The following is a 26,224-nucleotide window of genomic DNA, read 5'->3' on the forward strand; positions in this document are numbered from 1 at the left end:
CCCACATTGTGTAAGAGAGCTGATCTACAGGCTGACACCGTGTCCCATCTGTGGTCTTGTACGTCGCATAATGTTTAAATGCACGAGCAGGGCGACACCATCGTGCGACGAAAGACAATCCAGGCTTTAGTTATTGAACTTTAGCAGTCGCCATCGTCATGGCACGGCATTAAATATATTCCGGGCACTGTCTGTAGCCTATACCAGAGAATAAATACTACTGTATAGATTGATTGCAGCTTGCTCATCAATGCAAAACTGCATCGACGTTTTGGAATAGGCAAGTTGTATAAAAGTGTAAGGGGACAGGATAGATATGGACATTATAGTGATATACTTATTGTTGAGTTCCACCCGCTGCACTGTACCGATGCAGATACATGTATAGGCCGGTCTATAATCAGTGATCAATCATGATCAACTCTGGACGGTTCAGATTGGATCTTTGAACACTCACAGATCAGGGCGATCATCATCATCATCTTCATCACTGCTGCTTCTGCTGCTGCTCCACGTTTTCTTGTTTGTTGTGGATTTCAGATCTGCAAAATGCATGAAAAAATGTGAAAACTCCTCGGAAGATAACGTTCCCTTGGCGCGCCTTGGAGTTGGAGCGCCTTGGAAATGAGCATGCTCAGAACGACCAGAATGAACTTAACTCCGAATGAGTGTATACTAGCCCCATATGTAGGCTACTGTGCCCTCTCCCTACGCTCATTCTGTAGCTCCGAGATGAGGTCGCATCCTGGGCCCCTCCCACCGCGGTTCAGAAACGGCGCACATTTCCACAATACACGCTTCGTACCCCTTTTCTGCACAATTAATCCAAGAAGTGAAGGGCTAAAAAGCTTTTACACTAATTCAAACTTGGCAACGGCCAAGAAAATCCAACTTTAACCGGTCACACGAGCGCTACAGCGGTTGTTTAGGTTGTTTTAGCATGCACGACTTCCTTGATAAACATGGAAGCGGCTGACTAAACAACCGCTGTAACCGTGTAACCGTTTAAATTGGATTTTCTTGGACGCTGCTAAGTTTGAATTAGTGTACAACTTGTTTAGCCCTTCACTTTTTGGATTCATTGTGCAGAAAAGGGAAGGGAAGAAGCGTGTATTGTGGAAACTTGCGCCGTTTCTGAACCACGGTGGGAGGGGCTCAGGATGTGACCTCATCTCGGAGCTACAGAAGGAGCGTAGGGAGAGGGCACATATGGGGCTAAGTGTATACATGAGTCAATTATCTTCGAAATGGTTTTTTAAATCGCATTGAGCATTTTCATTCGGATTTAAGTTTCTGTAGGTGTTTACATGACAAGTTTTAATAGGATTTAACTTTTATTCAGAATTAATAATCCGGTCAGTTCGGAATGGTTTTTAAATCGCCCCATTTTTTCATGATTATTAGTGAGGGACCTGTATGAAGATAGGTTGAAAAGTGGTGAAGTGGTTCTTTAAAAGTGCCATGTTTTCATTTGCTTGAGGGTCAGTGTGACATGACAACATTAAGTTTAATTAAAAAATATATATTTCCAAAGATTCTTCATAATACGTCAACTTTACTTTTTCTTCTTCACATCCAGGATGTAATGAACTAATTAAGGAGCAATAATTTGCATGTGACCCATACTCCCTTCCCAGTCAGTCAGGAGTTTGAACTAATGTAGAATTATGTGCAGGATGTAATTTGTTTGTGAGGGGACTTAATTACAAATATTCTTTGTTTGAATATTTGATTTGAACCCATTTTGGTGTTTTAAAGCATTTAATATGTTATACTTTAGCTATTGAAAAATAGCAGATCTACAAGCTTGTATAGCCTGTAGGTCTGTTATTTTTGAAACATTGTGAAAGTGTGGTGCAAATCTTTGAATATATATTCTTTCAGAGTTTCAGTTTTAAACTCAAATCTTTGCTTCTGGTGGGTCCCTCCCTGGAACAACACATTTTCAGATGGGGGGTCGGCGAAAGTCTATTGAAAAACATTGTAGTGAAGTAAAAGTAAAAAAAATTGGCTCTGAGATGTAGTGGAGTATAGAAGTAAAAGTACTGGAAATTGGAAATACTCAAGTAAAGTACAAATACCTCAAAACTGTACTTAAGTACAGTACCTACGTACAAGTACTTAGTTACTTTCCACCACTGCCTACCCCTGGTGTAGTGGAGCCTCTCTGGAACGAGACACGGCATCTTCAAGGGGCCTTTCATTGAATTATGACCGGATTAGATGTGTATAGGCCTATGCATGCTATACTGTGCATGTCAAAATCACGTTATTTTACATTATTCTCATGTATCCAGCTGGCCATTTACCAAAATATACATTCTGTTTTCTACATTTCGGGGGGGAAGCAAAATGTAATGTTGAGCTCTCCTCTCTTCCTCTCCTCTCTGTTACTTGTCCTTCCCTCTCATTTCCCCACCCTACCCTGTATTTTTTGTTATTAAACGTTACTGCCATCTAGTGTTAGAAAGATGTCACCACATGTTCTACTGAATGTACATTCTCTTACTGCCTCCTTTTTTTTGGATTGATTGAAATATTTATTAACAGTTTGTAGAATTACAGTACATTTCAAGCACAAACTCAATACAGAGACTCAATACGACCCTGCAATTAAGCAATAATTGAACAGAAAACAATAATTAATTACACTTGTTTACATTTACAACAGGGTCCACATTGTTCAATTCATCAAAACATTTAGAGACATACAAATAGACACTTCTATGTAGTTAAAGAACAGAACAGGAATTCAACATATAGGAAGCAAAAAGGGAGAGAGCGGTTTTGAAGGAGTCAAGGGATTCACATGTCTTAATGACTGTTGGTAGGGCGTTCCACATTTTGGTGGCATAGGAGCGAAAATAATTTAGTCCCTTGTTTGTGCCGAATCTGGGTTGTACATGGTTTGTTGCACTCCCTCTGGTGTTGTGGGTGTGGACTTCGTTTACATTAAGGAAGTATTTAGACAGGTACATGGGTATCTTAGTGGTGTATCGAATCTTGTGGACCAGACCCATTGCAAGATGCTGTACAATGTCGTCGACCCTAAGCCATCCCAGCCTGTCAAAGTGGGCAGGGGTGAGATGGGTTCGGGGGGTGAGGCCAAGTAGGAGCCTGACCAGTTTGTTTTGGGAGGTCTGGAGCCTTGTTTTAAGGGCCTTTGAGGTGCTGTGGTACCAAGAGGTGGATGCATAGTCAAAGAAACCTTGTACGAGGGCTCCTGTTAAGGTCTTCAAGGTGTTTTTGTTGACCAGTGAGGAGATCCTGTAAAGGAATCTTGTTCTTTGATTGACTTTTTTGATTACGTTGGTGGCCATTTTATCACCGGAAAGATTGGCCTCCATGATGGGACCTAGGTAGGTAATTTCATCTTTTCGTGTGATAATGTTGTCACCCACTCTAACCAAGAAGCCATCTGCCTTGCTGAGATTACTATTTGATCCGAAGAGAATGGATTCAGTTTGTTATCAGCGAGCCAGGTGCAGATTCTACCGAGTTCAGAGCTGAGGGTCTTTTCAACCTGCAGTTTGTTCCTGTCCGAGACCAGCAGTGCTGAGTCGTCTGCGAACAGGAACAAGTTGCAGTCACAAGCTCATGTCGTTAACATATATTAGGAACCGTAAAGTCCCTAGTATGCTTCCTTGTGGGACGCCACAGCTCACTGGGAGGGGGGGGGGGGGGACAGTGTACCGTTCACCTCCACCATCTGCTCTCTCCCCTCCAGGTAGGATTGCATCCAGCTCACTGATGTGCTATCAAAAGCAAAAGTTCACGGTGTCAAAAGCCTTTTGGAGGTCCAGCATGACCATGCCGTAGTATTTTCCAGGATCCACTTCGTGTTTGATGTGGTCGCTCAAATAGAGGAGGCAGTGGTGAATACCGGATCTTAATTTAAACAGGAAAAAGCCAGAGACTTGTGTAGGAGAGACAGACAGTAGGACAGACAGACAGACAGACAGACAGACAGACACAGGTAGCGTGCGTGCGGCGTGCGTGCGTGCGTGCGTGCGTGCGTGCGTGCGTGCGTGCGTGCGTGCGTGCGTGCGTGCGTGCGTGCGTGCGTGCGCGCAGCTAGGACAAGGTGTTCAGTGTTGTAGAATGTATGAATGATTCTTTGACTTCACACAACCGCTCTTTCATCAAACACTCAAACTAAATAACTTAATTATACTTATTTATTCATCCAAAAAACAGTAACAGTAACTCATACAAAATGTTTATCTATGGACCCAATATTCAGCAGATTAACTTCATTATAAGGACACAGCCACCCATCTACAACAACCTATGTGATCCTTCATACTGCAGTGGGACTCCACCTCACCACCTGTGTGTCTACTATCAGAATATACAGTGCTTATAAAGCCCCAAATAAAGGGCTTTCTATTCCTGAAAAGTTGCAATGCGATAATAATTTTAATATTTAAAAAATCCAAATTTCTTTAAAAAAAAAATCGGCCTAACGATGATGTCACTGGTGGACGGGTTTCTGAACTGCCCACAGCCCTCCTATGAGACACCTAGACTGAGTAGAAAACAATTGTGGCATTTTTTACCATGAACATTAGTGAGGACCAATAATATGAAGATAGGTTGAAAAGTGGTGAAGTGGTCCTTAAACAAAAAACAAAACAAAAACACACTTTACACCTACACTTACTGTACTTTAGTCTCTAGCTTGACAAATTGACTAGTATACTCTCGATTGATTATGTATACACTTGTGTGATATTTATTCATTTTTGTTTACTATTTTGGTGTCAGGTTGTGTCTGACTAATCCCGTAAGGGAATACTAAAGTATTCAATATGAAACCCTAGAGACCAGGACCGGTTCTGAGTGTTTGTTCGGTAACAGGTGTAACCTCCATAGTAATCATTGTATAGACAATTCTTTAGCAGTGATTACCATCAGAATCACTGGTGTGGAAAGTAACCCACGACATTTACTCAAGCACTGTACTGGAGTTTTAGGTTTTTGAGCGGTGCTATAGCGCCACTCATATACACAGCGCAATGTGTGTATGTATGTACAGTATGTGCGTCTGTCTGTCCGAGCACGGAAATTGCAAACTACTTTTTCCACCAATACTTAACAACACCTTCAAATGTTCTGTACTATATGTTACTCTTTTTTTTTTATTATTTCAAACTCGTCTCCCGTCTCAGAAATGTTTGGTTTGGAACTTTGGTTTCAAAGCCTCCTCGTTGCCATAGCAACCATTATAATCCAGGGTGCTTAGTGTGGGCGTGGTGTTTGTTTTCATCAAATGACACGAAACTACATGAAGGCATTGCTGTATACCTTATCCCACCTATATCCCACACAGCACACACACACACACACACACCGCACACATGCACAGCACACACGCACGGCACACACGCACGCACACACGCACACATGCACGCACGCACGGACCGGCTGGTTCTTCACTTCACAAGATCATAGGGGGAAGCCGATCCTTGATTCCACAGATTTTCTGGCAACACACACAAACACACACACACACACACACACGTTAGTCATGGAAACTAGTGATCAGAGCTGTTTGCTCAGGAGCGCACGCACACACGCAACAGACAGACAGACAGACAGACAGTGTATCCCGTGGTTGGGTGTGGTCTTGGGTGACAGCTATTTGGGTGCGGCTCTTAGGGTATATAAACCAGATTTCTTTTGGCATGTATTTTTTTTTTTTAAGAAAAAAGGAAGAAAAAAATAACTAAAAGTTGTAACTAAAAGTTACAAAGTTCTATACAAACTAAATAAAAATAAGTAAACAATACCTCCGTTCCAGGTGAAAGATGAGAAACCTGAAATTATACCCTGTTGGGCGGTAGGACACACACACACACACACACACACACACACACACACACACACACACACACACACACACACACACAGAGAGGTGTGGTGTGTGTGTGTTGTGTGTATTGTATATACACCACGCCTCTCCCACACACAGTCACAGACTCACAGTCACTCTCTCACAGGAAACATCGGTGTGTGTTGCGAGGTAAGATCACTCTCCTTTCAGAACAGAATATAGGCTATACAACAACGTAGCAAAAACCTCAAAGTGTCGATTTGTCTCTAGACATGGTTAAATGAAAGGAACAGCGACGGTGGCACGGACGGGTTGAAGTCATTCGTATAAGCCGTGACATTCCAGGAGTTGTAGAGAGAGAGAGAGAGAGACGAAAATACATGTTTGTGGAAATGGTTTTTCCTGTTTTGCTCGAGCGACACAAGACAAACAAGAAGGTCCAACAACTGACCGATGGATTATATATGTCTATATTCTGTCTGTCTGTCTGTCTGTCTGTCTGTCTGTCTGTCTGCATGTCGGAACAAGACCTAGAAAAATGAATTTACACTTTCGTTTTCAAGTATGGCTACACGGAACCCTGAATCTGGAAAGAGTTTGATAGAAGGAGAGAGCTTAAATTGGGCTTAAATGTGTACCTCATTTTGCTGGGGGCCCGCTGACCTCCCCTCAATGACCCCACTTTGAGAACCACTGGGTTAGAGTTCTGGAATAGGTGTTGTTTTCTCTGGCCTTCCCATTATAAGTATACTTATAAGGCTTAGAGCCACAGATAATCCAGAATGCTGCTACCATAGAATTCAACGTAATATTACGGCTGTTTTTGTCTATACTCTTTTCCATTTAGTCTATTTCTGATATAGAGCACTTTAGTATTCTGTTTGCGTATGTGAGGTGTGTGCGCGCTATACAAATGAACTTGCCTTGCTTTGTCCATGAGGTGTGTGACCTGTCAGGACTTGCCTCTCTGGCTCAGATGGTTGTTTATTCAAACTGTGTATTCATACCGCTTGTGTAATTAAGAAATCCGGGAGGGGATTTCATACTAAACGTTTTCCCTGCATGCGCACACGAGACCAATGGCATTTAATGGATCTAAATTACGCATGCACTGTGTAGTACTACTACAACTTCTACCACTAATGCTAATGTAAATACTAGGCCTACTAGTTTAGAAGAACTCTGACCACAGCTGTCAAGTGTTTTGAGCATAAAAGGAGTTGCATTTCATTCTAACTCTGTTCAACCTCTGTCTTGTTTTCAGATCGAAACGTGCCAAACATGAATGTAAGTTCTGCTTCTGTCACTGTCACCTCCCATGCAGTTGTAGGCGTCACTGTGTTCACAGTGACAGTTTACTTTGAGCACCCGATGAGTTCTTTTCATTTTCGTATTTTTGGACACACACACACACACACACACACACACACACACACACACACACACACACACACACACACACACACACACACACACACACTTAAAGTAACATGATTCCCATCCAGGGCAGGGTTGAATAGACTTTAATATTTGAGGATAACACGGTAACACCTCCATAATTTATTACATTCCATCAACATGACAATGTCAATGGTCTCACCTATACGCTGTCTGTCTGTCTGTCTGTCTGTCTGTCTGTCTGTCTGTCTGTCTGTCTGTCTGTCTGTCTGTCTGTCTGTCTGTCTGTCTGTCTGTCTGTCTGTCTGTCTGTCTGTCTGTCTGTCTGTCTGTCTGTCTGTCTGTCTGTCTGTCTGTCTGTCTGTCTGTCTGTCTGTCTGTCTGTCTGTCTGTCTGTCTGTCTGTCTGTCTGTCTGTCTGTCTGTCTGTCTGTCTGTCTGTCTGTCTGTCTGTCTGTCTGTCTGTCTGTCTGTCTGTCTGTCTGTCTGTCTGTCTGTCTGTCTGTCTGTCTGTCTGTCTGTCTGTCTGTCTGTCTGTCTGTCTGTCTGTCTGTCTGTCTGTCTGTCTGTCTGTCTGTCTGTCTGTCTGTCTGTCTGTCTGTCTGTCTGTCTGTCTGTCTGTCTGTCTGTCTGTCTGTCTGTCTGTCTGTCTGTCTGTCTGTCTGTCTGTCTGTCTGTCTGTCTGTCTGTCTGTCTGTCTGTCTGTCTGTCTGTCTGTCTGTCTGTCTGTCTGTCTGTCTGTCTGTCTGTCTGTCTGTCTGTCTGTCTGTCTGTCTGTCTGTCTGTCTGTCTGTCTGTCTGTCTGTCTGTCTGTCTGTCTGTCTGTCTGTCTGTCTGTCTGTCTGTCTGTCTGTCTGTCTGTCTGTCTGTCTGTCTGTCTGTCTGTCTGTCTGTCTGTCTGTCTGTCTGTCTGTCTGTCTGTCTGTCTGTCTGTCTGTCTGTCTGTCTGTCTGTCTGTCTGTCTGTCTGTCTGTCTGTCTGTCTGTCTGTCTGTCTGTCTGTCTGTCTGTCTGTCTGTCTGTCTGTCTGTCTGTCTGTCTGTCTGTCTGTCTGTCTGTCTGTCTGTCTGTCTGTCTGTCTGTCTGTCTGTCTGTCTGTCTGTCTGTCTGTCTGTCTGTCTGTCTGTCTGTCTGTCTGTCTGTCTGTCTGTCTGTCTGTCTGTCTGTCTGTCTGTCTGTCTGTCTGTCTGTCTGTCTGTCTGTCTGTCTGTCTGTCTGTCTGTCTGTCTGTCTGTCTGTCTGTCTGTCTGTCTGTCTGTCTCACCAGCTGGCTGATGCTCTAGGAGGTGGTAGTGATAACAACCAGGCACCAGGGGGTGCTGTTTGGCCAGGAGGAAACGCCCAGCCTCAGTGGCCAGGTTCAAACATATTTTACTTTTCACATTTTAACAAGAACTTCTTGAGCACAAACAATAGTAGATGCACAAACTTGGGAAACTCAAGTGTTTCAGGATACAGATGATCACGGGTACAGAAAGCATGATCGGCTCCTCAATGTGTGGCGACTGCCAAATTATCACAGACACTGAACAGAATTTAGCCAATGAATGCCTTTATAGCTCTCATTCCTGCAATCTGCAGGCCTCTCACAACTGATTTATTACCGAGGACTCCAAATATGAACACAAGCTGTTTTTACATTTGTAACCAAGCTATATAATAGCATCCCTAAGACCTCCTTGATAAAGAATGCCTCTTCCGGTCTGTGGTCAAATGTACATGCCACTTCCAAAATGGTCACATCTCTATTCTCTACTAGTCTCGTGTTGCCAGACTGTTGCCTCTCGCAATTTTCAAATGCTTCCGTCATACAGTCTGGAGCAACGGAAGCTCTGATCATGAGTAAAATATAAATGCTTCCGTCATACAGTCTGGAGCTACGGAAAGCTCTGATCATGAGTAAAATATAAATGCTTCCGTCATACAGTCTGGAGCAACGGAAGATCTGATCATGAGTAAAATATAAATGCTTCTGTCATACAGTCTGGAGCAACGGAAGCTCTGATCATGAGTAAAATATAAATGCGTCCGTCATACAGTCTGGAGCAACGGAAGCTCTGATCATGAGTAAAATATAAATGCTTCTGTCATACAGTCTGGAGCTACGGAAAGCTCTGATCATGAGTAAAATATAAATGCTTCTGTCATACAGTCTGGAGCAACGGAAGCTCTGATCATGAGTACAATATAAAGCGGAGCCTCCACCCCACTTCCGTTTTGTCTTTACAGTCGTGCAAGTTTATCCTAATAGCAATCATCTTGGAAATAAAATAATAAAATGGAAATATATTTTAAAATACATTTTCGTGATCGGAAATGGCGGCTTCCTTACTTGGATTTCGGGAGTTGTAGTTCCAGACTCTATATAGCATTCAGGAGGTGTAGTTCCAGACTCTATATAGCATTCAGGAGGTGTAGTTCCAGACTCTATATAAGATTCAGGAGGTGTAGTTCCATATAACATTCAGGAGGTGTAGTTCCATATAACATTCAGGAGGTGTAGTTCCATATAACATTCAGGAGCTGTAGTTCCAGACTCTATATAACATTGAGAGATTGTGGAATAGTTGTCTGGCTTCGCGAGACTATACTTCTCTACTAACACTGCTGCCTTCTATAGGAGGTCAACCTGCTAACCCGACATGGCCTGGAGGTCAAGCTGGAGGTCAGCCACAGTGGCCAGGAGGCCCCAGTCCAAACCCCACCTGGCCCGGCCAGCCTGGCCAGCCCGGCCAGCCCAGTGCCCCCGGAGGATGGCCCGGTCAGACCGGCCAGCCCAGTGCCCCCGGAGGATGGCCCGGTCAGACCGGCCAGCCCAGTGCCCCCGGAGGATGGCCCGGTCAGCCCGGCCAGCCCAGTGCCCCTGGAGGAGCATGGCCCGGTCAGCCCGGCCAGCCCAGTGCCCCTGGAGGAGGATGGCCCGGTCCTGCTCCTGGACAAGGCCCAGTGCCAGTCGTCCCCACTGCCCCTCAAAAAAGCTTGGTAGGAGCTGTTTGGCCGCGTGCGCATGTCTGCGTACATGCCGTTTTAAATTAAAAAAATGTTTTACTGTTTACTGACATTTTAAGTATGTGATATAAGTGATCGGATGGGCGGCGCGCGTGCATTTTATTTCAATTCTATTGATTGTTCCGGGCTTTGGGTCAATGGAACTATAAGTATAGTTACTTAAAGTATATAAAGTTCAAGGTTTTAAAGAAAGAAATACAGTTTAATCATGGCTTATAATGACCGTAGGTTTGTTTCTGACATGCAGGCAATTCCTTATGAACACGCCCTGAGGAACGGAGTGTACGACAAACTACTGATCACCATCTGTGGAAACATCAAACCCAACCCTGACAGGTGTGTGTGTGTGTGTGTGTGTGTGTGTGTGTGTGTGTGTGTGTGTGTGTGTGTGTGTGTGTGTGTGTGTGTGCTCACGCGCACATCTTCATACAGACTTGTTTGACAGAACCATCATCACTACTGAATTAATATTCATATGTTCTTTTTTATTAATATTAATTAATAATAATACTAATTAATACATTAATATGTTCCGTTTGTTTACACATGATCTTTGGATGTTGGATGTGTGTGTGTGTGTGTGTGTGTGTGTGTGTGTGTGTGTGTGTGTGTGTGTGTGTGTGTGTGTGTGTGTGTGTGTGTGTGTGTGTGTGTGTGTGTGTGTGTGTGTGTGTGTGTGTGTGTGTGTGTGTGTGTGTGTGTGTGTGTGTGTGTGTGTGTGTGCGTGCGTGCGTGCGTGCGTGCGTGCGTCCAGGTGCTCGCTGAACTTCCTGACTGCGAACGGAGACATCGCGCTCCACTTCAACCCTCGTTTCAAAGAGGGTGGCAGCAGAAGGGTGATCGTTCGTAACAGCTGCGCGGCGGGGAGGTGGGCCCAAGAGGAGAGAGAAGGCAGCACTTTCCCCTTCGCTGCTGGACAGGCGTTTGAGGTGAGACTTTCTAACCCATTCTGACCTGAGATCAGATGCAAACGCACGGAAGAATGGTGGTTCTTTAACGCATTCTGACCTGAGATCAGATTCTAAAAAATGTCTTTAATCTTGACAGTTAAAAAAAATAGCAGACCTACAAGCTTGTAGCGCGCCACTCGGGGGTTCCCCGAGGACCCATTTACGGGGTCCATTTGGTTACATTTGCACACTCGGGAGTTAAACGAACACTGAGGGCTTCACAGTGTAGATGTCCAGAGATGAACATTGTATACAAATGAGGGTCCATGGCCTATAATGCGTAGCCTCCCTGCCCCCGAACAACACACGGGACAATTCACCCTTTGTTTAAGTCCCGCCCATGGTTGTGCCCCTCTTCGCACCCATTGGTTGCCGTTTCGTGGTTGGACAAAAATCCTTTCTCTCCATCCACTACCATTGAAATGACCAGTTTTTCAGTTGCTTCGTATTGATATTCTGTGCGTTCAATTATTATTTTAAACTTGGTGTCAGTAAAAAGGAACATCACAGGTGCAGCATATGGTGACTGGGCCTATCATGTTTGGCTTTAGTTTTTTCAACAAAAAATTATGTTTTTAACAAATTCAACATAAACAAGGCAGAAAGAGCCCGCTGGTTAGTCAGTCAGGGACAAATCAGAAGGATGACAAAATGGTGAATTGCCTTCGTATAGAGTATTTGCTCGACAGCGGCCGGCATGACCACGGCGGATCCAAACCCACAACCTCTGCCGTGGTGGGCTGCCCGTGCCACCCCAGCGCCCGGTTGGTATATATGTCGGGGCGTACTGTACTACAGTACTGTACTGTACTGCTCTTTCTTCACTCTAAAGCATTTTCCAAAAAGTGCCCATGTGTTATTTGCGTGCTGTGTTTTCAAACCTTTCATGGTGTGTGTGTGTGTGTGTGTGTGTGCGTGGGTGCGTGTGCATGCGCGTGTGTGTGTGTGCGTGCACTGTCTTTGTGTCCTATCAGATTAAGGTCATGTGCACCAGCCAGGAGTTTAAAGTGGCCGTGAATGGCTCTCATCTGTTGGCGTTCAAGCACCGCATGCACAACCTGCAGTCCATCACGCGCCTGTGCGTGGCCGGTGACCTGACGCTCAGCTCTGTGACCGACACCAGACTGACTTGATGACCTCCCTCTAGTGCCCCGACCGATATATCGGCCACCGCTATACAGAGCGTCGCGGTCCTGCCCCCCCAACGACAGGCCCCGGAAGAGAATTCCCCCGTTCATTTTCCCCGTAGACTTTTCAAAAAGTATTCATTTAAAGACGTTTACGCCGCGGACAAAGCCAACTCGTGACAAATCGTGACAATAAACACATTGTTTTGGGCCGAAGGGGGGGAAAAGGCAGGGTACAACACTGTCACGAGCCGAGTTGGCTTTGTCTGCGGCGTAAGCGTCTTTAAATGAATACTTTTTGAAAACTTCTATAAGGAAAATGAACGTGGGAATTCTCTTCCAGGTTCCCTTGTCGTCATGAAAGGGGGGGACTGCGATGCTCCATATATCGACCACCGATATCATCTGGCCTCATTTGGCACATCGGGTCATAATGGTATCGGTGACATTTCGGACGATATGCATCGGTATTGCATACAGATGTAACTCGTCTCTTGTTTGGAAGTTCTTTTGAAATTCAGCCTATTTTGTCTGTGACAAACTGTCATGCCAATGGTGCTGGTAGCAGTGTCGTGTGTCCGTGTCACTCAAAACTACTCTTTAAAAAGTGAATAAATATTATGTAAGTCTTCAATAAAGTAATTGGGTTTAAATAAAGCATCTGTCTGTAGGCCTACTACCGTTACTGTATGTATACCCTTTACATAATCATAATGGATAACATTCTTTGCACAATCCACGCAGAAAAAAAGGCCTTAGTGTTTTCATTCCAGCTCATCGGTTGCATATCGGTTATTGGTGCTTGTCCCCTCTCTAAAACTGGTTATCGGCGATTGTCCCCTCTCTAAAGCTGTTGTTATGCCAATTCCTCTTCTACTCAGAGGAAACACTGGTACTTCACTTGTGCCCTATTTTACACCTCATCTGTTTGGAAATACATGATCTACAAGCTCACAAAACATCTCTCCTCATTTTGCAACACGTGAGCTTGTAGATCAGCTATTTTCAAACAGTTTGACAGATTTCGAAAAGCTTTAGTTCTTTTACTTTGGTACTGTAAGCATATTTTGATGAAAATACCTAATATTTAATGCTGGACTTTTTCTTTTAACATGAAAGTATTTCTATATTGTGGTATTGGTACTAAGTCAAAATTATACTTCTAACACCACTGATATGCAAAAATCTCTGTTTTATTTTAATTTAATTCTCTCCATTTTAATGTGTATGGGTGCATATCCTCACCCATACACGGATGATTTTAATAGCTAATACAAATATTGCAATTAAATCATGACTGTTAGTCGCTGCCACATTTTCCACAACGGCCTGTTATAGCGCCACCAGGAGGGCGACTTTTGAAAACACATTTTTTAATATTACTCCTCCAGATTCTGTACAAAAATCCCACAAATCGTTACACAGTATCTCTATAGGCATGTGTTCAAGATGGATCTGTCCGATATTTCATATTCCATCCTAATTTGCTAACATTGGCTTTCAAAGTTTGCAGGATTGGCCCGTTTAGAACAAAAAGCGTCAAATCATGAACGCAGCGTGCAATTTACATGAAATCTTTCACAGACTTTTCTACTAGGCTGAGGCATATATCCCACCCTTTTCACATTGGCCTGTTATAGCGCCACCAACAGGTGGATTTTTGCAAAACACAATTTTGGAACAAAATGCCTCAAATCATCCAATTGAACAAATGGCACTCTTTTCACATTGGCCTATTATAGCGCCACAACCTGACCTGCTCCTGGTGGCCGCTATATAGTAACAGCTGTTCAATAAATAAACTAAACATGATGGACTGCAGAACGAAGCATGCCTCAAACTGTGACTGCAGTCGGTGAAAGAAATGTTAGTTTTGAACCCAAGCCACATTTGTCTCCCAGCAGCAGGGGGCGTACAAGCATCAAATGACCAACAGGTGGATTTTCAGTAAAGTTCTTCTGCTAGTGGTGGCGTTCTTCTTACAGTAACCTGACTGCCAGAAAAGAAATGTGTAGCAAGCTTATTTGGATCTGGCAGCGTCAGGTTAGGCTCCACCAGGAGCAGGTCAGGGTGTGGCCTCCTGGCGGCGCTATAATAGGCCAATGTGAAAAGAGTGCCATTTGTTCTTATATGCCTTTGATGGCAATTGGATGATTTGAGGCATTTTGTTCCAAAATTGTGTTTTGCAAAAATCCACCTGTTGGTGGCGCTATAACAGGCCAATGTGAAAAGGGTGGGATATATGCCTCAGCCTAGTAAAAAAGTCTGTGAAAGATTTCATGTAAATTGCACGCTGCGTTCATGATTTGACGCTTTTTGTTCGAAACGGGCCAATCCTGCAAACTTTGAAAGCCAATGTTAGCAAATTAGGATGGAATATGAAATATCGGACAGATCCATCTTGAACACATGAGTCGCAGTCCCGCCTCCTCGAGAGACCCGGAAAAGAAATCGCCGTTCATTTTCCTCATAGGCATTTCTTAAAGTATTTATTTAAAGCCGATCAAATCATTAGAAAGAAGAAAATAAAGCCAGGAGACAACACTATTTGTTTTGTTTTTCTTCTTATAAATTATTTGATTGGCCCAAAACATTGTAATTATTGTCATGATTTGTCACGATCCGAGTTGGCTTTGTCCGCGGCGTAACCGTCTTTAAATAAATACTTTAAGAAATGCCTATGGGACAAATGCATTGGGATTTATTTCCTGGGCCACTCGTTGTTCTGAGAGGGGGAGGGACTGCGACGCTCTAGAGAGATAGTGTGTAACGATTTGTGGGATTTTTGTACAGAATCTGGAGGAGTATAATATTCAAAAATGTGTTTTTCAAAAGTCGGCCTCCTGGTGGCGCTATAACAGGCCGTTGTGGAAAATGTGGGGCAGAGGTTCATGTTTCCATCCAGGGAGTCAAATCAATTACCTGGACCTGTAGAGCTGAGAACAGATGAGAAGAAGGATTCCCCTGTTGGTCACGCATTTAAGGTTGTCCGAGGGAACAGTGAAAACGAATTTCTGAGAAGTTGAGAAAGTGGAATTATATCTATTCCTGAAATGAAACTTGCTGACCTAAACGACTTTAAGTCACAAGTTCGCACAAGTTCACAAGTTCACAAGTTCGCAGTGTCTGCAAACTTGTGTGCACTGTTCCGCGGAAGGGTGTCAATGTTGTCAGTTACTGGAAAGCCTGATCGAGGTTCCTCAAATTCCACAGAAAACAGAGTTAGAATCTCAATAAGGTCATATGGTGCAAAGATACCGCAGGGTTGTGGCTCTCTCAGAGCGTGAACTCTGGGGGGAGGGGAGGGGAGGGGGGGGGAAAAAAAAGAAAAAAAAGAAAATAAGTTCGAAAAATGTTGTATAATATTTTCATGTGTGAAAAATGTATAAAAAAACTTTGATCAGAATCTCAATAAGGGTAACTTAGGGTGTATAGCAGCTTGCCAGATCGAGTGCCCATATAATCATGTGTCATCATATTTCAGTTAAACAAGTAAGGCCTGGGTTTAATCCATTCTGGGCGCGGGTACCCCTTCTGGCGTTTTAAGCATTATATTATAACTAATTAATAACTAACTAATAACTAATAACTAACTAATTAATTATTATAACTGCTGTTGAGAGCTCTACACACCCTACACACACACACCCTGCATTTTAGGGTGTGTGACTGAATAAAAAGGGGATTTGTTGGTGCGTATAATAATCGACGTGATTAATAATTTGGATTGCCTTTCTTTTGGAGAAGAAATATGCGGGTTGATGTTTGATTTAGAGTTGGGCCCCCATACTTCCACACAATACCTGATTGCGGAAGTACGAGGGAGCAGTGTCACGGGCATGTGGCATTATTAGGAGCTTTGATCACGCCAATTTTCACTTAAAAACCACAAACAAATGCAACCAGTCGATCATGCAATAATAAAATGCTGTCATTCCTTTCCTCATTGGACTTTGACCCCAGGATGGAGGCCTCCAGTTCTCCCGGCTCCGTGCCTGTCGGGTCGGGCCCCTCCCCGTACCCGCGGCGGCGATGGGTGGCGGGGCTGAAGGAAGCGGCCTTGGGCTCTCGCTCTCCTGGGGGGCGGTGCCGGCGACGACAGCGTGGTGGACAGAGACGAGAAGTGGCTCAGGCTGAAGCGCTGGAACATCAGCTTGATGTCCTCCAGGGACCTGAGAGGAGTCTTGGCCTCGGGGACCTGGACCTGCACAACACAACCCACAGAGAGGACGGACGTCAACAGTTCTGATGGAGAGACTCCATTCAACGGTGAGAGAGAGAGAGACGCACCTGCTCTATACATCTCCTTACAACAGTACCGGATTTTGCTCTTAAGTAAAAATCAACTTTTTTAGTTTTTACACCACTGATATACAAAAACTTCCTTTTTTAATCAACTGTTTTATTTAAATTTCATTTTCTCCCCCATTTTATAGGTGTCATGCCAACTCCTTATCATGTGCATATCATCACCCATAGACATGAGTTTAATAGCTGATAAAAAGATTGCAATTAAATCGGGCTTGATTTAATTTATTGCACTATAGGCTACTATGTGTGCAACAAATGATATCAAACCCAGGCTTTTTTTTTTTACTGAAATATATGAGTGGTATGTTACTGATACTGCTGATACAGCATGATAACATGATTCTAACTCTGTTTTCTGTGGAATTTGAGGAACCTCATACTTCTCATGCAGTAACTGACAACTTTGACACCTTTCTGCGGAACAGTGCACAGAAGTTTAGTGCACAGATCTAAGTTGTTTAATAGGTCAGCAAGTTTTCTAATTCCGCTTTCTCAACTTCTTGAAGCAAGGGGGGGGGGGGCTTACACCAAGATCATAAAATGGTATACAGTCGTCATTTTTACCACTGTTCCCTCGGACAACCTTAAATGCGTGACCAACGGGGGAATCATTCTTCTCATCTGTTCTCAGCTCTCCAGGTCCAGGTAATTGATTTGTTGTCTTTTCAGTTGACATTTCTTTGATCAAATATATATATATATATATATGTCACATTTGTATATAGTGAAATGATAATCTCCACCTAAACTCCATCCAGTCCAGCTAAGCTACCTTGTTGACGACCATGGACATGGATGACAGTCAGAACAGCTACAGGCGGCTTACTGTAGTTGGAAGCAAGTTTAATCGAACAGGTACACACACAAAAATAGAGCTTAATTTGAAAATGGAATAATTACAATATAAAACCTCAATACACTATTTTTTAAAACTTAAAGATAATCACTTACCATACATTTAAAGAAAGATTTTCTTCATCAGAATGTGTTTGTTTTATATAACAGTTGCACGCACGCATGCATGCACACACGCACGCACGCATGCACGCACGCACGCACACACACACACACACACACACACACACACACACACACACACACACACACACACACACACACACAGAGAGAGAGTAGTTATTTTATTGTTCCATCTTTGCTCTGCTTCCTATGGTCCAGTTCATGAGTTGAGAACGAGACCTTTCAGGACGGCTGCAGTGTTTCTTGGGCTGCTGTGTGTTCTTCTGCTGGCCGGGGTCATAGGGCAAGGAGACCGTTGTAAGTAACTGATTACATTATCATATATATACATGTATATATACACAATACATGCACTCTTTACTTCACAATACGTTAAATCTTGGAAGGTCTGCTTTCTGTTTTGATGCCCCATGGCTTCCTGGAAAATAATCCACAATTCACATTGAGGATTAACACCACAATATCCTATACGGAAATTGGATACGGAACTTGCTCTTTCCCTAGCTCAGCATGTGTTTATTATTAATAAATTATTATTAATTATTAAATTATTGTGTTTAATTTAGTTATTATCGGCCAGGCAACCTCAACGCTCATTTTGAGAACAAAGGAAGGTTTCAATTAAAAATATATTTTTTTATGATCAGTGTATGATCGTTGTCTCAGAGTTCATCAATACAGAAATAAATCACATTTCATGGATAAAACTGAATTATGCAAATGTAATTATATTTAAAGAGGCCTACTGGACAACAATAACCTTTTTTTCCGGGAGGGGGGGGGGGGGGGGGCAGTGTGGCACATTTTTTTTAAACATACACATGGAGTATATTTTTTTGCACCGTATGTATATCAGTCTATATATACTGTGTCTTTGTTTTCCCAGTCAGGAAAACAGAACGGCATCTGCAAAACAACTACAACGCCTTAACTAAACAAAGAGACGACGTGCAGACCAACCTGAACGCCGTGCTCAGAGAGAGACACGAGCAGCAGGACACTCAAGCCCACTTGCAGAGCAGCAACGGCGACTTACAGGGAGAGAAAGACAGAGCATCGTCCCAAATCGATGTCCTGAAACAAAGAAACGGCGCCCTGACAGAAGAAAGAAACACACTTAAAGCTAGTGAGAAACAATTGCAGGCTGACAAAAGTGTTCTGACTAAAGAGAGAGACCAGCTTACAGCCGACCAGGATCGTTTACAGACCGACAATGATGCCTTGACTAAAGCCAGAGACCTGTTGCAAACCAATTACAATTCAGCCGCAAAACAACGAAATGACTTGCGGACCAGTTACAGCTCAGCGTTTAAAGAGAGGGACGTGTTACAGAACAAGTACAACAACGTAACCAGAGCCAGGGAGCAGTTACTGGTCAGCTACGAGGCCTTGCTTGTTGAGTTTGGAAAACTGGAGGACACTCACAACACCACAAAAAGCGAGAAAGAACAGCTGGAGGTTGATCACTGCGGTAAAACGAAGGAATTGGAGTACGCGCGGACTATCGAGAACTTTTGTCAGACCACATTAAGTGGGCTGCAGCTTAGTCACAATGATTTGCGAGAAGAAAGAGACTTGCTAAGAGGTAGTTATGACAACGTCACCGCTGACAGAGATCTGTTAAAGAGCACTTATGAAAACTGCGCCCTCGAGAGAGATGGGTTAGAGGACAGACAGGACGACCTGGCAGCAGAGAGAGACTACTTACAGCAGGAAGTTGAGAGACTCAATGCCACGAATGCAGGTATAAGACCAAAATAATAGACCCGAAGGTCCATTATATAGTATTTGTATGTTTTTTTTCTTTTCTTCTTCCGCCAAATATTGCAGTTCTGGCTTAACCGTGTAGGCTAGTTGTTTTTTTGCAAAACGCGGCAGTATGGTACAGAAGGCAATGCCAAATGGTGAGCATGTGAACCCCACAACCGTTGGCCAAAGGGTGGTGCTATAGCGCCCAATTGAATATGCAAACTTTGAACTGGCATAAATCATGCCTTTTTTTGGCCAAAAGCCATGGATCTTGTTTATACATGTGCCTTGAGCCTTGACTCAGTCATGCGGAACACATCTGTCACTTAGACCAGTAAGCTGACCAGGGTCTGTCGCTCGGCCCGTCCAAAGGGCCACCCTTCCTGGGTACTAGATGGGACGAGTGACACACACCCTCCTTGCCCTGGTCCATGCAGAGCGTTAGCGAGTTCTCACTAATGCCCTACCAGGCGCTCCTCTGCTGCACATGGAAAGAACATTTTCCTTCTATGTTCTTTTAATTTAATCTATTTCATATAGCGCACTGAAGGATTGTGTTTGCGTATGAGGTGTGTGTGCTATACAAATGAACCTGCCTTGCTAGTTGCTACCCACTTGACCTTGAACGAGCAGGCTCGACTGGAGCCGACTGCATGTAGATCTTGTAGATCTGCTGGAGCTAAAGAAATTGTGAAATTGACTTTCGTGGCCGGTTAACTGCCATACTGCCAACTGACTGATAGGAGGTTATGGGGACTTACGGGCCGGTTAAGACTGATATGAGGTTAGGGGACTTACGGGCCGGTTAAGACTGATATGAGGTTAGGGGACTTACGGGCCGGTTAAAGGTAGAGTAAGTGATTTCACTCAAAAAACATTAGGTTTCGTTTTTGGCTGTGGGACCTAAGCCTTCGTCCAATCAGGATAGAGAGTCAAAAACTAAACCTAAGGTTTTTTGACCCCCAGGGGTTAACTCATGGGGACAGGGAGGAACTCCTTATATGGTCAGCACACACACTCTATAGTAGAGAGGATTATCACAACAAAACAAAAAAAGAAGTGATATTTGGAATTAAGTGAAATCACTTACTCTACCTTTAAGACGGATATGAGGTTAGGGGACTATTAGATTAAGGGTCAGTAGTCCGACAGCACGATCAACGCGTCGGACGCCTCTACGTTTCCAAATCGCAGCCAGTCGGCTCCAGGCGAGCCTGCTGGCTCCATTGCATTCGACATTGATAAGTAACCTACGGGTGCTTATCGCTTGATTATCATATGAATCCATTGGCCTTGCCTTGTCATGTACATGTGTGGAAGGACGGTGAGCTGTCAGGACTTGCCTCTGGCTCAGATGGGTGTTTATTCAAACTGTGTATATACATTCATATACGCTTCTCATTTAGAAAACCCCGGAGGACGGCCCATTGCTGCTCCTGGACAAGGCCCAGTGCCAGTCATCCCCACTGCCCCCCCCCAGGAAAGCTTGGTAGGAGCTGTTTGGCCGCGTGCTGTGCATGTTTGCTTGCGACTGTCCGTGCCGCTTTCTATCCTTATAATGACCCGCCTTGGTTTGTTTCTGACATGCAGGCAATTCCTTACAATCACACCCTGAGGAACGGAGTGTACGACAAACTACTGATCACCGTCCGTGGAAACACCAAACCCAACGTTGACAGGTGTGTGTGCGTGTGTGTGTGTGTGTGTGTGTGTGTGTGTGTGTGTGTGTGTGTGTGTGTGTGTGTGTGTGTGTGTGTGTGTGTGTGTGTGTGTGTGTGTGTGTGTGTGTGTGTGTGTGTGTGTGTGTGTGTACGTGTGTGTGTGTGTGGGGGAGGGGTCTTTTTCAGACCCCTTAGCTGAGAGAGATGAAGCAGGGACCCCCACTATTCATATTGTGTACAATTGTGTTATAGATTTGATAGATCTCATAGATAGCTTCATATAGACTTGCTTGACAGCACCATCCTCAGTGTTGTCTGAATTATAATTTTTTGTTTGTTTCCACATGATCTTTGGTTGTCGGATTCATGTTAATGTGAACTTATTGCTATATTTTCGGCGAATGTTACCCTAAAGCCTAAAGTGGTTTATGTAAAAAAAAAAAAAAGGAAAAAAAAAGCTTTGCCTGCTTTCTCTCCTTAACGTGTGTGTGTGTGTGTGTGTGTGTGTGTGTGTGTGTGTGTGTGTGTGTGTGCGTGTGTGTGTGCGCGCGTGCGATCAGGTTCTGGCTGGACTTCATGACCGCGAACGGAGACATCGCATTTCACTTCAACCCTCGTTTTGGCAGACGCATGGTCATTTGTAACAGCATGCTTTGGGGGCAGTGGGGTCACCAGGAGGATGAATACACCTTTCCCTTCACTGCTGGACAGGCGTTCGAGGTGAGACTTTCTATAGTCCACAGCATTGCTTCTCAACCTGGGGTTCCCTGAGGACCGTTTATGCGGGTCCATTTGGCAGACTGTGTGCATATTGGCACTGCCGTCACGATTCAAGTCCATTACGATTCCTTGTTAGGCATTCCCATCCATGCAGATGTCAGAACATCATTGTGATATCAGAACAGGGCCAACTCCATATATGGAGATCTAGGGGTGATCAGGTGTGATCAATTATTATTGACTAATTTGGGCCCTGTACAGAGCCCGGTCAGAGGCTTGTGTGCTGGTCCTGGACAACCGGACAAAAGGATTAGAAATAATGTATAGCACCCAAATATTTCAGTGACTATTTTTCAACGGTTAGTGATACTCACAGGCACTATACACCAGAGGGAGCCCTACTGGTTTTTAAACCCTGCCTTTTTCATAACAATATGGGAAAAACATCATTCCTGTACACGGCTGCAGCAGTTCAGTGGAATGGCTTGCCTTCCAGCCTCAAGGTGACCAGTTCCTTTGATATTTTTAAATCCACATTAAAAAAGATGGTTGGCCGAAAAACATAGTGTAAATATAGTGTAGAATAGATAAATGGCACAAATGAAGAAGAAAAAAAAGAAAAAAAAGTAAGGGGAAAAAAGAAAAGAAATCCAGTTTTATTGGTCAGTTTATATGAATTTTCTTGTGTTTTTTGTTTTATGTTTGTTTTTTTGCCTCCTGTTTTTGTCTGTATTGTACCGTTATTGTCTGTTGCTCCCCTTCCCCCTTTCCCCAAGAGGACCACAATGGAAACAAGCCTAACAGCTTTCTTGTGAATTTATCCTTTTGAAATATATTTTCAATAAAGTATTCAATCAATCAATCAATCAAAAAAACGGCTAGCCGACGGACTCGACACCGGGCACTGCACTCCCTGTGGTGGTGTGGAACGTCACGTGTGTGTGTCGAATCTGAAGTCGTTGGGACGAGACTTTGTGAATTTACAGTGTGTAGATACAGTAGATAGATGAGGGTCCGTGGCCTATAATGCATGTAACCTCCCTGCCCCGAACAACAAGCAGGGTAATTGTCTTCGTATATACAGCGCCGGCTGTATACCACGGTGGATTCAAACCCACAATCTCCGCCTCCTATATATACAGGTTTAATGTTTGTTTTTAGTTCAATGTTTGTTTTAAAAACGCCATTGACAATGAAGGGGAAATTCACGTCATCTTGTCCCTGTAACACAAACATTAAATGCTGTTAACAATAAAGAGAATTTAACCCCATGCATGTGGATTTGTGTGTGTGCGCGTGTGTGTGCGTGTGTGTGTGTGTGTGTGTGTGTGTGTGTGTGTGTGTGTTGTGTCCTATCAGATTAAGGTCAAGTGCACCCGCCGGGAGTTTCAAGTGGCCGTGAATGGCGCTCATCTGTTGTCGTTCCAGCACCGCATGCCCAACCTGCAGTCCATCACTCTCCTGCAAGTGCGCAGGGAGGTGCTGCTCAGCTCGGTCACCGAGACCAGACTGCCTTGACCAGGCATCCTATACAGTATACATACTCCACTCATTATACATTATAGCATCTGTGTCATTTTAGATTGTCAGCTTTGCGACAGACACGTTTTGAGCTTTGTGGATCTGCTATACTTTTGATGCTTCTGTGTGACGCTGTATAGTGTGGGACTGGGGACCACCACCCTGACTTAGAATCAACCTGTTGTGTTGGGTGGGGATATTTTGTAACATCCCATGTGTATACATACATCCAACTGTTTCTCAACCAATGGTCAGAGACTTTCCTAATAATAATAATGACTCAACCAGACAATCTGGCGCACTTCCCCCTATTGAGATTCTAACTAAATTGTTCTGTGGAGTTTCTTGTCCTCCAACTTGTCTTCTTCTTCTTCTTCTTCTTCTTCTTCTTTCGGGTCTCCAACTTGTCAGTAAATGACTACAATACACGGACGGTCACCAAGTCATTCAGTTCACGGTTTCTCAACTAGTGGAAAGATTTTTTTTTTAAATCCTACATTTACATTTACATCCTATACATGGTCAGGGACCACATGCAATACATCGACGGATAGCGGATACACATATAGAAAAAAGAAAATGGGAGATAAGAGGTTTCTGTCCGACAGCAACGATATATGGCAAGATAGTCTTTTTTTTTTTAAACTGTTGCATTCTTAGAATGCCTTAAACTGCATACAGACTACTGAGAGATTCTCAGACGATTGAAATAGATCCGTTTTCTTTTTTTCGTATATTGTTTTGTTATTATTTCGTTTACTCCTCGTTTCAGTTGTTGTGCCAATTTCCCCTTCATATGTGTATAGATAGAGCCATGTGATCGGAATTAACTAAGTATACATTTACTCAGGGACTGTCATTAAGTACAATTCTGAGTACTTTACTTGAGTGTGTCAATAGATTATACTTCTCTACAATTAATTGAAAGCTTTAGTTTAGTTAGTTACTTTGCAGATTTAGATTGGTATTGAAACATGCATCACACACTTATAAGCCCTATTTCATCTGTTCCATCTACAAGCTCACAACACATCTCTCATTCAGCGGCATGTGATTTTGTAGATCAGCTATTTTTAAACAGTTTTTGAAAAGCTTTAGTTCTTTTACTTTGGTGCTGTATTTTAAAAACAGATAAACTGAGATACTATGTGATTGTGAAAGTAGTAGCCTATGTGAAATCATTATGGACATATTGATAATTAAATACAATGTGCGTTCCAATGCTCAATAATAAAATAACTGTCTTGGTTGATGGGGTCTTGTGAATCATGACATTTTGCCATGTTATTCATCCTATATTAGTGTGCGAGTGCAATGACGTTCATAATCACATTGTCATTCACAACACCTGTGAAGAAATCCGGTAAATGCTTTTGTTTGATGTGTCACAATGCCAACAATATTAACAAATCGGAGCAGGGGCGTGGGGCGATGATTGACTACTGACTAAAATAAGGTGTTTTCCATTGCATCTGAAGAAGCAGAGAGAAAAACACCTTGCATGGGATATACTGGGGTGGATTTTTCTGTTACATTTTTTTTAATACACTTTTGAAGGACCATGGCAAAGACTTTACATTTTAAATGTTGTTAAAATGTCACACCACTGATCACAAAAATCCCCCCTTTTTTAATCAACTGTTTTATTGTCTCCACCTCAAGCCTCAAATCATGAACGCAGCGTGCATTTTACGTGAAATCTTTCACGCACTTTCCTACTATCCTGAGGAATATATTCCACCCTTTTCACATTGGCCTGTTATAGCGCCACCAACAGGTGGATTTCTGCAAAACACATTTTTGGAACAAAATGCCTCAAATCATCCAATTGCCATCAAAGGCATGAGAACAAATGGAACCCTTTTCACATTGGCCTTTTATAGCGCCACCAGGAGGCCACAACCTGCACTGCCCTGGTGGAGACCTGTGCCCCGAGGGGCACTTTATCTAGTTTTGATTTTCTCCCCATTTTAGTTGTTATGCCAACTCTCCATCGTGTGTATTGTATAGTCTCTGTCACCAGTGATGGAAGGTAACTAAGTACATTTACTCAAGAACTCTAAAAGTGTTATGTGCTTTCCATTTTGATTCTATACCAGACCCCCTGCTGTGTCTCCTTACCGTGTGTGTGTGTGTGTGTGTGTGTGTGTGTGTGTGTGTGTGTGTGTGTGTGTGTGCGTGTGCGTGCGTGCGTGCGTGAGTGTGTGCCTATGGCATATCTTGGCTACATGATTTTGTTTTGACCTTTTGTTTTATTATCACAAATCAGGGTAATCTTGAAAGAAACCAGTGACGTGATTTTGAAGTAATTAAGACAGATATGAAGGCACTGTACTGTCTCCTTCCTTGAGTATCTTAAATACCAGTCCTATTGATGTTTGCTTAATCCTGCCGTATACACTGAGCCATTCAAACTAACTATAGCAACGTGTCAGAGGAAAGGAAGCAAGGAGGGGTGCATGTATAAAAATGTAAAAAATAGTCAAAAGGTGCTCCTGGGAATGGGATCAATCGGGATAACACATCTATATTATAGAACAAAGCGGAGAACGTTAAAAAGGAGGAAAACTTTATTCAACCGGCATGTTTCGACCTATAGGCTACGGTCTTCATCAGGGCTATAACAAAACACAGAGCAATGCAAACTCATTAAATATATAGGGCTGGAGACAGGTGGGGACCAGTCCAGCAATTGCAATTAACCACTTAAGCCCACCACACACCGGCTGCGACCGTCTGCGGCGCGGCGCGTTGCTGCGCGGCGCCGCCTGGAAAATAGAACTGTGTTCTATCGGCGCGCCGGGCGGCGCGGCGCGGCGCGGCTCCGCGCGGCGGACGGAGCCGGACAGCCGGTGTGCGTTAGGTTCATTGAAAATAATGGAGGCGGCTGTGTGCGGACGCAGCCGGTGTGTGTCGGGCTTGAGAAGCAGATCACGTGCATGGTTGAACTCATTACTTTGTTATTA

The 26,224-nt window shown here is 43.6% G+C and overlaps 2 protein-coding genes across 5 annotated transcripts in view; both read left to right on the forward strand.

The window, feature by feature from the left end:
* The window catches only part of LOC308329473 (galectin-5-like), a 38,293-nt gene extending 25,299 nt beyond the window's left edge, over positions 1–12,994 (forward strand). Inside the window, exons 1-7 of one of the 4 annotated variants that reach the window (XM_080783791.1) lie at positions 5,976–6,025; positions 7,101–7,123; positions 8,500–8,590; positions 9,853–10,214; positions 10,489–10,577; positions 10,996–11,170; positions 12,166–12,994. In XM_080783791.1, coding sequence (XP_080639917.1) covers positions 7,118–7,123; positions 8,500–8,590; positions 9,853–10,214; positions 10,489–10,577; positions 10,996–11,170; positions 12,166–12,324 — 882 coding nt within the window. In that variant the 5' untranslated portion in view covers positions 5,976–6,025; positions 7,101–7,117 and the 3' untranslated portion in view covers positions 12,325–12,994. Of the gene's footprint in view, positions 1–5,975; positions 6,026–7,050; positions 7,124–8,499; positions 8,591–9,852; positions 10,215–10,488; positions 10,578–10,995; positions 11,171–12,165 lie in introns of those variants that run through there. The other 3 variants (XM_080783793.1, XM_080783794.1, XM_080783792.1) reach the window with 3 other exon arrangements.
* A 4,212-nt stretch (positions 12,995–17,206) lies between these two features.
* On the forward strand, positions 17,207–23,388 carry LOC308329664 (uncharacterized protein). The gene is made up of 8 exons (XM_080784123.1): positions 17,207–17,274; positions 17,388–17,484; positions 17,806–17,904; positions 18,494–19,351; positions 20,763–20,845; positions 20,947–21,035; positions 21,578–21,737; positions 23,097–23,388. The coding sequence occupies exons 2-8, from the start codon at positions 17,415–17,417 to the stop codon at positions 23,253–23,255; spliced, it is 1,518 nt and encodes a 505-aa protein (XP_080640249.1). The 5' UTR covers positions 17,207–17,274; positions 17,388–17,414; the 3' UTR covers positions 23,256–23,388.
* The last annotated feature ends 2,836 nt before the right edge of the window (positions 23,389–26,224 follow it).

Source organism: Protomyctophum bolini, assembly GCF_963924005.1.
Source record: "Protomyctophum bolini genome assembly, chromosome: 15".
NCBI lineage: Eukaryota > Metazoa > Chordata > Actinopteri > Myctophiformes > Myctophidae > Protomyctophum > Protomyctophum bolini.

Bases quoted from the DNA above. Each gene is read 5' to 3' on its own strand.
- LOC308329664 (XM_080784123.1), top strand. From the start codon at position 17,415: ATGGACATGGATGACAGTCAGAACAGCTACAGGCGGCTTACTGTAGTT. The intron at 20,846-20,946 runs GTAGGAGCTGTT...TCTGACATGCAG, and splicing joins CCCCCCCCCAGGAAAGCTTG to GCAATTCCTTACAATCACAC. The intron at 21,738-23,096 runs GTGAGACTTTCT...GTGTCCTATCAG, and splicing joins CTGCTGGACAGGCGTTCGAG to ATTAAGGTCAAGTGCACCCG.